General features: G+C 41.2%; 1 protein-coding gene across 1 annotated transcript; it reads right to left on the reverse strand.

The window, feature by feature from the left end:
- Nucleotides 1–9,743: 9,743 nt before the first annotated feature.
- On the reverse strand, nucleotides 9,744–12,739 carry FNDC10 (fibronectin type III domain containing 10). The gene has a single exon (XM_083163395.1). The coding sequence runs from the start codon at nucleotides 12,290–12,292 to the stop codon at nucleotides 11,546–11,548; it is 747 nt and encodes a 248-aa protein (XP_083019521.1). The 5' UTR covers nucleotides 12,293–12,739; the 3' UTR covers nucleotides 9,744–11,545.
- Nucleotides 12,740–14,954: the final 2,215 nt, after the last annotated feature.

Below are 14,954 nucleotides of genomic sequence, written 5' to 3' on the forward strand. Positions count from 1 at the left end.
AGCCTGTAACTTCACAGGTAGGAGCTAATTGGCCGGTGATAAAACCAGACACTTCATCACTTCATCGAGCTGAATAAATCTGCCTGATAGATTGTAAGCTCCACTGGGGCAGGGACTGAATGAATGTTCAACTATAATCTGTAAAGCGCTGCGGAATATGTGTGCGCTATATAAGAAACCTTTAATACATAAATAATAATAGTAGTGCCCTAATTAGTGTTCTGCCCCTTAGTAGTGCAGTGGTAAATAAAGATGAAAAAGGTATAGAGAGGATGGCGGCGCCAAGAGTTGCAGCCGTATGTATATTTATGGGGCACTAGCTCCCCTTGGGTACACGTTCAGAAGAAAAAAGTAAATATACACTTCGGCGCCACTCAACAGGGTTTTAAACGGTATGTCTTGATTCGCTGAACCACAATTCTTCCTGGTTCTCCTAGTGTTTATGCAACGTCTTAGGGGCACCTACTGACCTTAGAGAAGGTCCCTATGTGCCCGTAGAGGTTTCTATTGTCCTCGCCAGGAAAATACTGTTACTCTCAGCAAATCGTAGAAAATCAATGAATTACTGACCTTATGTCAAGGCCCTATATTCATATAAGGGTATCTTTGTCCTATTGTTCTCACAACAAAATTTATATCAGCTTCACTCCACATGTAACCATCAGGAAACACACTCACCTCAAAATGAGGCCCTATGTTCATGGAAAGGTATCTTTGATATGTCCACGTCCACCAGTCCCCTTGTAATGAGGCTCAGATATCGCCGTAGCAGAAAAATAGTTTTATTCCAGGACGTATACAATAAAAACATACAGAAAGATCCAATTAAAAATACACAGTCTCAGGTGAGCCCAAAAGCAACTCACTCCCTGTATCCGGATACTGGGAGGGGTTCTACCAGATGAAAAAAATGGTAAAGGGTCTCACCTATGCTGTGGGTCCAGTCCTCTCACCAACGCGTTTCGGGCTCTGGGGTTAGCCCTTTTTCAAGGTGTGAGGAGTGTTATGGCACTAGGGTATTTATACCCTCTAAACAATAAAACACAATTTGGGCGTCTAAAAAACCCGGCCTGGAATGGTAATTCCTGTTTCCGGTATTCACCTATATACCTATCTAATACAACATCAAAATCTCTCTATCCACCTAAACATCTACACCGCTATAGTCATACATGTAGGGGACATATACAGAGAGGGGCTTGCGCTGTGTCACAGATAAGTAAACAATGTCCATATGCGCTGCAGTCCGGTAATCCCGGTTTTCTATAGTACTTCCTGCTCAGGTTCTGCCGATCAGCTGATCGCGGGGGCTCGTTCTAGCGGAAGTGCGTCATTGTACTTCCGTTTTTACTCACCCTCCGTCGTTGGAACGCATATTTCCTGGTTTTGCGTTCCAAACTTGCGGGCGCCATTTTATCTGTTGTTTTCAGCGCTTGGTGTGTATTGTCGCCTTTTATTCTCCACCATACTGGCGATTTAGCTCCTCGGAACCATCACATCATACAGACAACATATAAACAACATATAAAAAGGAGAATTAGTGTTATGCATTTAATTATCCTATTTGTCAGGTAGAAGAATGGTCATTACACTTCTATTATTACAACAGTAAATATATATGAATAAATATATATAGGAATTGAGTGTTTAAAACTCATTAAAAAAGTTGGTACTTGTGAGTTATCCGGGCGTCCGATTTTTAAATCGGGTCGGATCGGGACATCGCATCGCATCGCATGCGACCATCGGATGCGATGCGATGCGATGACCCGATTTTTCCATAGGAATCAATGTTAAAATGGACTGAGTCCATTTTAACATGGAATTCAATGGGAAAAAGGGGTCCTTTTCATACCCCTACTATCCAAGTGGGCATGGAGTTGGATATAAACCTGTGGCGAGCGTAGCGAGCCACCGAGCCCGAAGCGTGGCGAGCGTAGCGAGCCCCGCGAGGGGACACTGAATACCGTCCCCTCGCGGGGCTCGCTTCGCTCGCCACGCTTCGGGCTCGGTGGCTCGCTACGCTCGCCACAGGTTTATATCCAACTCCATGCCCACTTGGATAGTAGGGGTATGAAAAGGACCCCTTTTTCCCATTGAATTCCATGTTAAAATGGACTCAGTCCATTTTAACATTGATTCCTATGGAAAAATCGGGTCATCGCATCCGATGGTCGCATGCGATGCGATGCGATATCGCATCGCATCTGATTGTATGCCTTAACTTAAGGCATACAATCAAAAAATCGGACGCCCAGATAACTCACAAGTACCAAAAAGTTAAAAATATTTAAAAATATTTAAAACTACTTTGGAGTAATAAGAAACATAGGAATTCATGGAGAGAGTACAAAAATACAAAAATTACAAAAATTAGGGGCACCAATATGAAGTTTATAGAGAAAGTGCATGAAAGTGCATATATGTACAATTTTTCTAAGAAAATATGTGCAGACAAAAATTTATTTATAAGAAACACTTAAGTTCAAACCCAATGTTCAAACCTCGGGGCTCAATAGTTTTATGCGAGTATATCTTTTTCATTTCCAGACACGCTAATCTCTTTTCTTTATCGTTGGCCCGCCAATTATCTTTAATAACATTAATACCGCAAAAGGATATTAGATGCTTGGTTTCCATATTATGTGTGCGTTTAAAGTGGGCTGAGACATTGTGTGTCTCCATCCCCTTTTTTATATTTCTGACGTGTTCGGCCAGGCGTGTTTTTAACATTCTGGTTGTTTTTCCTATATACTGTTTCTGGCACGAGCACTCAATTAAATAAATACAAAATTTACTGCTGCACGTAATAAAATCATCAATAGGAAACCATTCATTAGTTTGTGCTACTTTATATTGTGTAGTCGGTCCACCTCCTGCTCCTTTACAAACTCTGCATATGGAGCAAGTACCACATCTGTAAAATCCTTTTGACTTGATGTGGTTATATGGAGAGGGGGTGTTTATTGCACTCTTTACAATAAGGTTTTTTAAATTATTCGCCTTTCTGTATATAAATTGTGGGTTTTCACTTAGATATTTCTTTAACATGGGGTCTCCTTTGAGTATCCCCCAATGTTTTTTAATTATTTTCTCTATCTGTTTGGACTGGCATGTGTATCTTGTAATAAAGTTTACACCTAGCTTTTCTTTTGGGGGCTTGGGCACCATCTGCATTTCTGCTCTATTTGTCTGTACCGATTGGCTCGTTCGATGGTATCATCTTTATATCCCTTGCTTTTAAATTGGTTCTCTAATTTTTTCGCATGAAATTCATACGTATCAATCTCTGTGCAGTTCCTGCCTATTCTCTGAAATTGGCTGCTGGGAATACTCCTCAGCCAATTTACGTGATGGTTGCTATTATAATTTATAAATGAATTACAATCTGTTGCTTTTTCGAAGTTCCTGGTTTTAATCTTGCAGTTTTCTATATATATATGTAAATCCAGGAAATTCACATGACTTGAACTTATATCGAAAGTCAACTTGATGTTCATATCATTATTATTTAATTCCTGGCAGAAGCTTTCAAGGGTTATATCATCGCCCTTCCAGACAAATATAATGTCGTCGATGTAACGCTTCCAGGACACTAGACTGGCACCGTGCCTCACATTGGCATATATATTATGCTCTTCCCATCGAGCCATAAATAGGTTTGCATAGCTCGGTGCCAGTCTAGTGCCCATCGCGGTGCCAGTCAGCTGCAGGTAAAAATCATTATTGAACCAGAAATAATTATTATTGAGTATCAATGCTATACCCTCCAAAATAAAATTTTTCTCATCTATGGGGGTGCCTTCTTTATCCAAAAAATGTGCCACTGCACTCAACCCCATTGTGTGATCAATAATTGTATACAAAGAGGTCACGTCTGACGTGACCAATTTGTAACTGGGCTCCCACTCTATGGTTTTGATCATTTCCAGAGTGGCAATTGTGTCCTTCAAATACGAGGTGGTCTTTAGAACCAATGGCTGTAAAAGGGTGTCCAAGTAGTGTGATAAATTTGACAGAATCGAATTAGTACCCGCCACGATCTGGCGGCCCGGGCGATTGTTAGTGCATTTGTGTATCTTAGGTAAAATATATAAGACAGGTATAGATGGAGTTTCTATCATAATATATTCTTTTACCTTTTCTTCTAGCACCCCCTTAAGCATATACATGTTTAAAAAGCTTTCTAGTTTTTTACTAATGGTGGCTGTGGGGTTACCTCTCAGTTTTTTGTAAGTTTTCACATCCAAAAGTTGCCTGTAAATCTCTTTGTTGTAATCTACTGTGTTGAGGATCACCCTGTTGAGTGGCGCCGAAGTGTATATTTACTTTTTTCTTCTGTGCATTGTTAAATGTTCTGTTCCGTAGAAGTACCCTTCTTAATGTTATACCCCATAGTAGTGCCCTAGTTAACGGTATGCCACATAGCAGTGTTGGCAGCTTTTGAAAATTAGACGACAGGTCCATCTCTACAGACCTTTGTCTTCAGACTATCTTGTGCAAGTTATACAGTGAAAGCAAGTGGGTGATTGTTTGCTATGGTTTATTATATGTTGTATCTAAATCAAATGAGAACCATATATACTGAGAGTGTCACCTTCCGGAGACTAGAGGTACGGGAGCGCGGCAGGTAATTCACATTGGGGAGAGGGCCAAGGAAGGAGGCTTTGGAATTCCTTGAAGTTTGCTGATTAGCCTTTGGAACTATCTTTGGAAGACGCTCACTAAACAGTGGTTGAATACCACTTCATACGGTACACCTTTAAAATTGGGGTGTTGGTCTGTCTTCATGTGGCGAAGGGAGACAAATTGATTACTAAAATACTAAACTAGAGGGGCCCATATCACCCTTTTTTTTCAGACCTTCCATACACAGGTTTCCCTGGAACGAAGAACCCATAGGAGAGGTGCTGCCACCCCAAAGAAAGAAGGGGAGTGTATTTGAGACCTGACACAGGACAGTGCAAGAACATTTATATCCAAAAAGTGGGGAATCACCAGCGCTGTTACCACCCTTTTTATCCATATATATATATATATATATATATATATATATATATATATATATATATATACTTGTTTGGCGGCCTGGCACACGCCCAACGGGGTGCAGCTGCCTGGGTGCCTTCCGGACGCAGTGAATAACAAGAAAATGACTCACAACAGCGGCACTCTTCAGGAACTTTTCAACGTGTATTTCAAAATCCAAAAACCAACGTTTCGGGGCCCGTGGTGCCCCTTTGTCAAGGTGCCCACCTTGACAAAGGGGCACCATGGGCCCCGAAACGTTGGTTTTTAAAATACACGTTGAAAAGTTCCTGAAGAGTGCCGCTGTTGTGAGTCATTTTCTTGTTATATATATATATATATGACACACACCTTGAAAAAGAGGCAGAGAAGCCTCGAAACGTCGGTTCCTTTGTGACACCCCCACTAAAAGTTTTTTTGGATTCAAACCCGTGAGTGCCGCCCATTCTTTCCACGCTTTTGCATACTACAACACCGGGAAGGCAACACGGTCCGTTGCAACCAGGCAACCAGAGTGCCGACCGACCCCCAAATTTATATATATATATATATATATTCAGGATACGATCCGGCACTCACTAGGTATAAGTAGTGAACAGCTCCGGTGCCTTCTTTGGAAGCAGCAATTCCCATATAGGTAGGGGAATGAAGCGGCACTCTCGAGTCTTATTAGAAACGTAGAAAAATCTTTATTTATCCTAAATAATAATAAAGATTTTTCTACGTTTCTAACAAGACTCGAGAGTGCCGCTTCATTCCCCTACATATATATATATATATATATATATATATATATATATATGTATTAGTAGAATTTGCACAGTTCATTTATGTTAACACATCTTGAAGATGAAATCGTGATCAGGAGGCATGACTGGAATATTCAGTACAAGAAAGAAATTGAGAGCGGTAAAAGAACCATTGCAGAATGTTTTCACCTGTAAGAACCGAATTGAGAAAACACATTATCCAGGTTGGTGGCCAGAATGAACTAAAAATAAATATTTTAAAGCCGTATAGATAAAACAAACATGACATAATAAACCATACTAAACTGCATGGGTATGTACTATTGGGCAAAATACATAATGGCTAATGTAACATTATGCACGAGGAGGGCTTACAAGCCATTCGTAGCATTGTCAGTACCTGTCCACACTATGAGGGCCCGCCAATAGAATATCTCATACTTTTGATAGAGGCAATCTTAAAGAAAAATTATTTTTTATTCAATAATATGTTTTTTTGCCAACGTAAAGGGACGGCGATGGGGTCGAATATGGCCCCGTCGTACGCAAATATCTTTATGTACAATTATGAGGTATCCAAAATATTGGCCAACAACAGATTTTTTGAATATATATCGATGTATTTAAGATACATCGATGACATTTTCATGGTGTGGACGGGCTCTTTGACTCTGCTACATGAATTTATTGATTATTTAAACATACTGCCTGGGTCCATTAGATTCACTTTGAACTTTAGTCTTAGTAGAATAGATTACCTAGATGTAACGGTACATGTTAGAGAGAACTGCTTTGCTACCACGCTCTTTAAAAAACCAACGGACAGAAACACTCTCCTATCGGCGGAGAGTTTCCATCCGCAACCACTTAAAAATGGGTTGCCTTTCTCCCAATTAATTAGAGCCGTACGCAATACCTCAGATGTAACTAAACTTGAGGAGACATTAGACAAAATGTGCCAGGACTTTAAATCCAGAGGGTATCTGAGTAAGGATCTGGCAGATGCAAAGAAACGAGCCATGAACCTGAAAAGACAGGATCTTCTGCTACCCAGCACAAGGAAAAGTACAGACTCTAAAATTGTGTTTTCCAGCACATACTCTATTGCTTCAAAAGAAATTCGCAAGGCCATCACAAAGCATTGGCATATCATCCAAACAGACCCAGTTTTGGGGGCCAGTTGTAGCTCTATGCCGCTATTTTGCTACAAAAGGAGTCGAAACCTTAAACAAAGGATGCTATATACAGATGTAAGTCCTAGAATAGGACCCAAACAAAACTGGCTGAGCAAATTTGTGGGATCCTTTCGATGCACAGGATGTGCAAACTGCAAATTTATTAAGGTAACAGACAGCTTTATACACCCCAAAACAGGCAAAACATACAAATTAAAAACAAGGATGAACTGTGAAACACGCTATGTGGTATATATGATTATGTGTCCTTGCAAGCAAATATATGTTGGAAAAACAATACGTATGCTTAAAGAAAGAATTTCCATGCATAGGAGCTCCATTAAAAAAGCAGGGATAAAGATGGAACCTGGGACTCCACCAGTGGCTAAGCACTTTATACAATGTGGACATTGTCTTAATGACTTTACATTTATGCCGCTGGAGCATGTGACACCAATGAGGAGAGGTGGTGACCGACATGGTAAATTGCTACAGAGGGAGTGTTTTTGGATATATGAGCTGGACTGTATGAGCCCAAATGGACTTAATGAAGAGTTCTCATTTGTACCGTTCCTATAGAATAGGGATATCTTTCTTATAATTTAGATTAGATAGTGTAGCTATGGACCCATGGCAGAGTATGACTTGAATCAATGTTTCAATTTTCCAGTTTTTTCCTTTTTTTTTCTTTAATGTATTTTTATGTGTATTTTTTGTGTATTTTTTGTGTATTTTTTGTATATTTTTTCATTTAATATATACTGTATTGTATATTTCTTTATTATTTGGATCTTGTGCCCCATGTGCTGCGATAGATGGTGATCTATTTACTAATACTTGGTAGCGCCTTTTTAAAGGGAACGGATTTGTCATGTATCCGCAAGTTAGCTGGGTTTGTATATGCGCGTTGCCTTGGAGACGGAATTGACGTTTTGTCTACATTGGGCATATACGCGTTACCATAGTAACGGAAGTGACGTTGTATCACTCATGCACCTGGGAACCCTTGTACATTCCCCCGCTGGAGTGTATGGGCGGACGGTGACCAGCGGCGGGCGTCATCGCCAGGCGCGTGCGCCGGCGTCTGACGTCAGTCGAGGTACCCGGAAGCCATGCACACGCGGGAAAATTGACGAGTGGACCAGCTGCAGGCACAGGTGAGTAATCACGCTTTCCTCCTTTTAAATCACACAGCATTAGACATTTGAGTCAGATCAATTCCCTTTGAGAAAGGTGCACAAGGCACCGAAACGGTCCGTCAGGGGACCTTCTACTGACTGCGGCCACAACTTGGATGTACAGTAAGATTGTTTTGCCTGTTGGGTGTTGGACATTCATGGTCCTTACTTGCTGTCTCATGTTACCATATTGTGATGCCGGATACTGTCTTCAAAATCTAATGATAAAAGTTTGAAGCTAAAAAGCTTTCTCCGTCTTGTGCTGGTTCTTCCTTGGCTGGGAATTTATTTCTATCTTTGGAAAGCAAATCTATAATCCTCATTACCGGGCACGGACTCTTTAAATACAGCAGCGTTGTGCGTTCTAGATACTTTGTATGTATATATATATATATATATATATATGTATATATATATATATATATATATATATATATATATATATATATATATATATATATATATATATATATATATATATATATATATATATATATATATATATATATATATATATATATATAGACACACACCTTGAAAAAGAGGCAGAGAAGCCTCGAAACGTCGGTTCCTTTGTGACACCCCCACTAAAAGTTTTTTGGATTCAAACCCGTGAGTGCCGCCCATTCTTTCCACGCTTTTGCATACTACAACACCGGGAAGGCAACACGGTCCGTTGCAACCAGGCAACCAGAGTGCCGACCGACCCCCAAATTTATATATATATATATATATATTCAGGATACGATCCGGCACTCACTAGGTATAAGTAGTGAACAGCTCCGGTGCCTTCTTTGGAAGCAGCAATTCCCATATAGGTAGGGGAATGAAGCGGCACTCTCGAGTCTTATTAGAAACGTAGAAAAATCTTTATTTATCCTAAATAATAATAAAGATTTTTCTACGTTTCTAACAAGACTCGAGAGTGCCGCTTCATTCCCCTACATATATATATATATATATATATATATATATATATATATATATATATATATATATATATATATATATATATATATATATATATATATATATATTAGTAGAATTTGCACAGTTCATTTATGTTAACACATCTTGAAGATGAAATCGTGATCAGGAGGCATGACTGGAATATTCAGTACAAGAAAGAAATTGAGAGCGGTAAAAGAACCATTGCAGAATGTTTTCACCTGTAAGAACCGAATTGAGAAAACACATTATCCAGGTTGGTGGCCAGAATGAACTAAAAATAAATATTTTAAAGCCGTATAGATAAAACAAACATGACATAATAAACCATACTAAACTGCATGGGTATGTACTATTGGGCAAAATACATAATGGCTAATGTAGAGTTGAATATTTGCCCTTTTTGTTGGCTATATTTTCCCTGCACGTGACTTGGGGCTAGGATAGTCACATTCTGAATGTATCTGCACATTTTACTGGGAAGTAGGAACAGTGGATTGACAAGTGATTTCACATAGACAAACATACATACAGTAAGGTTCATCCATTCAAATGCAGACCAGCACATTTGCCTGTAGGTATATGCAGCTTTTATATCTAGCATAGGGAAGATGTAAGTACACACAGATTATAATGACTTGCAGTAAACCAGGCACACATGTGGCTGATTTTTTAATGCACTTTTATTTTGGGTAAGGTACACCCTATATCCAACTCTATTAGCATGAGTACCCACAGTGTTTGTTTTAGAAGATTTAAAACATCACCAATGGTTTTAACACTTATTTTAAAGATAATGTATTTTTAGAGAATTTCACATATATGAAATATTTGTTATTAGTATGTTTGTTAAAGCTATAAACTAGAACTACCATAGTATAACATATTTAATGATAACCTTACCAATAGGGTCACTGTTACACTTAAGTTTACTGCATGATACTTTGGATGCGGTATGAAATGCCGGCGGTCGGAATCCCAACGGTCGAAATACTGACGCCCGGAATCCCAACTGCCGAAATGCCGACAAGGGGGGGCTGTGGATCGCCCCCCTCCCTGTGGGGCTCGCTATGCTCGCCACGCAGCGGGCCCGGTGCCTCGCTACGCTGGACACACTATTTTATTCTCCCTCTATGGGTGTCGTGGACACCCATAGAGGGACAAAGTGCTGGCATTGCGGCGGTTGGATTCCGGCGTCGGTATTTCGTCCTTCGGGATTCTGACCGCCGGCATATTGACCACATCCCGCCAATGTATTAAGGCCAATAAAGCAGTGTTATTATAGGTCACACTGATGTGCATAAATGAAGACATGCAGAATCAGATACATGTGGTTCTATATACTGAATAATTCTATAAAGCTGTGAAGTTTCCGGACTATAAAAAATAAGTGAAAAATAATATTTCATTGTATAAAAGTATATTTTCCCCAGGAACCGATTCCCTGATGTGATAAGAGTGAACCATATGGTGTGGTGTGACTTAAAGAATCATAAACACCAGTTAGCATAAATAACAATATACGCATAATTCTTATTACAAAAGACTAGATCCTAGCAATAACTGGAGGACATTATAGCATACATATTACAGCAATGTCTGTAGATGGCACAATGTTTTTACAGGGTAACCAGGTGTGTTAAAGCTACTAAAGATACAGACAACATGTATCGTATAGTTTAGGCTGTCATACAGTAAATTAACATAATCTAACTATAGCCTGCATTCATATACATTATGCTGTCTACCAGGGACGCAGGTCTACCTGATGTCATAATTTTACCCAGCGGGCATAAGGGCAGCAATTAATGTCCAAATCTAAAGCTACCTGGTAAAGTGTTTACTATATATTCTAGATTACTGTAGTACTTACATTGCAGCGAAGAATTATTTTGACATAATGATTTAATGATTTACAATAAATGCCAACAAACAATTCATGTTAACAAGTTTTAACTCGTATTTAAATGTAAAACAAACAAAAGTTTGTATCACAGACTAATTAGTGTTAAATGTAAGTACCCTATAAACCCTCTCATCCAGATAGTGTAGTGGGTGTACCTTTAACTTTGCTACCAATATTTGTCACACTCTAATACTGAGGACAGATGCCCATTGGTAGTGAAGACACCTTGTAATGATCTGTTTATTATTGTAATTATCTGTGTATTAGACCCAAACAAGTACAAATTGACCCAAAGACATAGATCAGATTTACGATTGAATGTAAGGGGTGCCATCCGTTGTTAAGGCTACAAGTCTCATCATGCCAAAATGTCATCCTGGAACTTGTAGTTTGACAGTGGTTGAAAGACCAGATTGCCTAAGAATGTTATCTACATTAGCTGTTACATTATTTGGCAGATTCTATAGAATATTAGTATACTTTTCTAATTTCACAGTGAATATCCCCCCTTTATACTGTTTTAGTGATACCCGCCAGAGACCCTGCAGGCACTGATATATATCAGGGTCCCCTCTTGGCAGAAGGGTGAATAAAGGTGGGGTGCATAAGGTTCTCTGTAATGTAGGCCACCAAGAGGCAAATGATAACCAGCATCACACAAATGGACCCCCCTACTGCTGTCATAGCGATGACAATATCCTGCATCCCCACCGGCTCCACGATAAAGTCCACACATTCTTCCACAGACGACCTGTTAGTGAGGAGGGTCTGCAGGCAGATCCTGTACCTGACCTTGTCATGGACATTGGTTAGGAGGTAGTCTCTGCAGCTAATGCCCAGCTGGACACTGTCACACTGGAATTGGGTGAAAGTGCCATTCCAAGAGCAGTTAATAAAGAATCCTTTAAGGTCCTGGACATGGAGAGCTGGGGGCTGCCATTGCAGGAGGACGCTGCTGTTCCTCAGCACGTTGGCCAACAGAGACCTCCCTGACTTGAAGACGTTGCAGTTGGTTTGGTCGCAGCTGAAGCCGCTGTCCGTGGTCCTGAAGCACAGACTGCTGTGGTCCGCCTGGCCCTCGCTGGACACTTTGTATGGGCAGATGGAGTCATTAGGAAGGGCTCTGTCCTGGAAGGCTTGCCGGGTGTGATTGATCGAGGTAGCTCCCCTTTTATGGCGCTGGAAGTAGTGTTGAATGCCTGGAGACCCCAACCCAGTCTGCAACCCCCCCAGAGCAGTAAGGGGTCTCCATCCCAAAAGCCAAAGAAGCAGCAAAGATTGGAAGGTCCCAGTGTGAAATTGGATCATAGTAAACTTCTAGCAGACTCCAACATGCAGCTAATCAGGTGCAAACAGGAGACCCGGGAGCCATGGGTGAGTGTGGATGGGGGGGTCTCTAGGGTTCCTGTAAATTAAGGTCACTGGCTCCCAGCATGTTCAGGTCTCAGCGCCCTCTCCATCTCCTACCAGCTCAGCTCGGATGGAACCCTGCACCTCTGCCTGTGCAGCAGCCGTGGGTAAGTTTGCCCTCCTCCTGATGCCCGGAGCTCCCGTGTGCCAGCCTTCCTGTGAACATATTAACTTGACATAGGATCGGGCTGCGTCTCCCCTGATGCTCGTTTCAAGCAGCGTATTCTGTGCAGCCTCCTCCTTCCACCCAATGGGAAGACAGAAGCTATTAACCCATTCATAGACCACATCACCACTGCTGCATGTAGGAACAAGGCAGGGGCACTGCTGTGTGGCAGGAAATCTGCCAACAGTCACACAATGGGATTTATCCGGACTGTCTACAACCAGTCAGTCATTAAATTGTAATTGACAACATGTGACTTGAGATCATCATGTCAGAGGCTCTACATGACAACCCATGAGTTCTAGCACTGCTCTCTGCTGGAGAATTCCCATCTGATCTGCTGTCACAGGGATGTAACTCAATGCTAATATACAATGTAAGGAATACTGTTACACCAATCCGGAGAGTGCACTTACCAAGTAATCATGGTGTAGCAATAATAAATGAGGTGGTTCTAGGTGGATACGTGACATTTTGAGAAATAAAATAATGTCTTCATTTTCTAAGCGGTATATGCTTCATTTTAGCAGTATACTTAAAATGCAAGCGAGATGAGAGACATCAAAATATTGTAATCGTTTAGTACGGTAAATAACATGCAAGGTACAAAGATGAAGCCATTGTAAAAACTGGGATGTAATTAATATCCCAGCATCCCAATGGTCAGAATCCCGATGGGCAGTACCATGTTAGATATTTTGGTGCCCTGTGCCAGAAAGAACTTTGGTGACACCCAATTCAAATGATGCCACATAGTGCCACATATTTTACACTACACCACATAATAGTGCCCCTTATTCACTTTATGTCACACGCTAAAGCCCTTCATTCACATTACGCTACCTGGTAGTATCCCTTATACGCTATATGCCACACAGTTGTACCTAGAATGGGCAATCCCAGGATCGGTGGTATCCTAGGATTTGGCCCCCAAAATGCTAGGATTTTAATCCGGGGATTGGAGTTTCCAATCCCAGGAAATTGGGATTAGACTGCGCATCCAGGGGTGTCTGATGTCAGCTTCAGGCCGGATATGCCTTTATCGATCGCATTGTCGAGTTAGTCCAAGGCTATGCGGCGTCTGCAATGACTGGTGCCTAGTGTAAAAATGCTTAGATGCTGAACCTGTTACAATCAGAGCCGGATTAACAATGGGCCTGATGGAGCTATAGCTCCAGGCCCACTCTCCATAGGATAACATGGGACCCGCTAATTCCGACCTCCACCCGGTTCCAACGGCTGCCAGTTCCCCCTACAGCATCACAGAAACTTGAGGTTGATCTCAGTGGAACCCAAATCGCTGGGCCTTCAATCTGATATCTGGTCCATATGAGTTCATTGGTTCTAGAGATATTGCAGGTAAAACAATTTTTTTTTTTTTTCATTTCTGAAATGTAATTTCACGGATGTTTTTTGTTGTTTGAGGACAGATTTCTCTGGAACCAAACGGCCCAGTTTCACGGGACCAAAATCATTCGAAGGCTACATGTAAATGGGTCAGTTGGTTCCGAAGATATAGCTGGTTGTTTAAAGGGGGCGGGGTGGTTTTCTCTCCCCCTCACACCAGAAAATGCAGGGACTAGGCTGGTGTAAAAGGGGCCAGTCCGAGAATGTCCCTGCATGATCCTGGGACCATATTCCCTGCATTTTCTGGTATGAAAGGGGTATTATTTCAAATAGCCGGGACATGCAGTGCTCTGAATACAGCCGGGCAGCCCCCTGCTCTCTGCCCGGCTGTTAATGGCTGTCATTTCTGCCCAGCGGCGACTGTCCCCCAGTTACCGCGAGCATGTATTCCCCCTTGGCAATGAGCATGTAATCCCACATGGCAATGAGCATGGAATGACCTGGCAATGAGCATGGAACCCCTGGCAATTTTTAATAGGCATTATGGTGTTTGGCATAATACAAAATGGAGATTATGGTGTGAGACTTAACATGTAATGGGCATTATGGTGTAAATTTTTAATGTGAGCCTTTGGCGCGCAATGCCCCTATTTATGAAGCATATTGTGCATTATTGCTCAATCTGTTTGGTATAGTGCAGGCATGTCCAAACTATGGCCCTCCAGCTGTGAAACTACCAGTCCCATCATGCATTGCCACAGTTTTGCAATTAGGGAATGCTAAAACTATGTCAAGGCATGCTGGGATGTGTAGTTTCACAACAGCTGGAGGGCCACTGTTTGGACATGCCTGGTATAGTGTGTATTTTGGCTCAATCCATGTGGCAAAATGTGAATTTTGCCTTACTCTGTGTGGCATAACGTGAATTTTGACTCATTCTGTGTGTAATAGTGTGAATTTTTGCTCAATCTGTGTGAATTTTGTCTCATTCCATGTGGCATAATGTGTAAGAAGCAAGTACAGTATAAGGGGTTACTATTGTGTTAC

This window comes from Crinia signifera, chromosome 19 (assembly GCF_055691185.1).
Source record: "Crinia signifera chromosome 19, ASM5569118v1, whole genome shotgun sequence".
Classification (NCBI taxonomy): Eukaryota; Metazoa; Chordata; class Amphibia; order Anura; family Myobatrachidae; genus Crinia; species Crinia signifera.

Excerpts from the sequence above, each read along its gene's own strand:
- FNDC10 (XM_083163395.1), bottom strand. The coding sequence starts at position 12,292 with ATGATCCAATTTCACACTGGGACCTTCCAATCTTTGCTGCTTCTTTGG.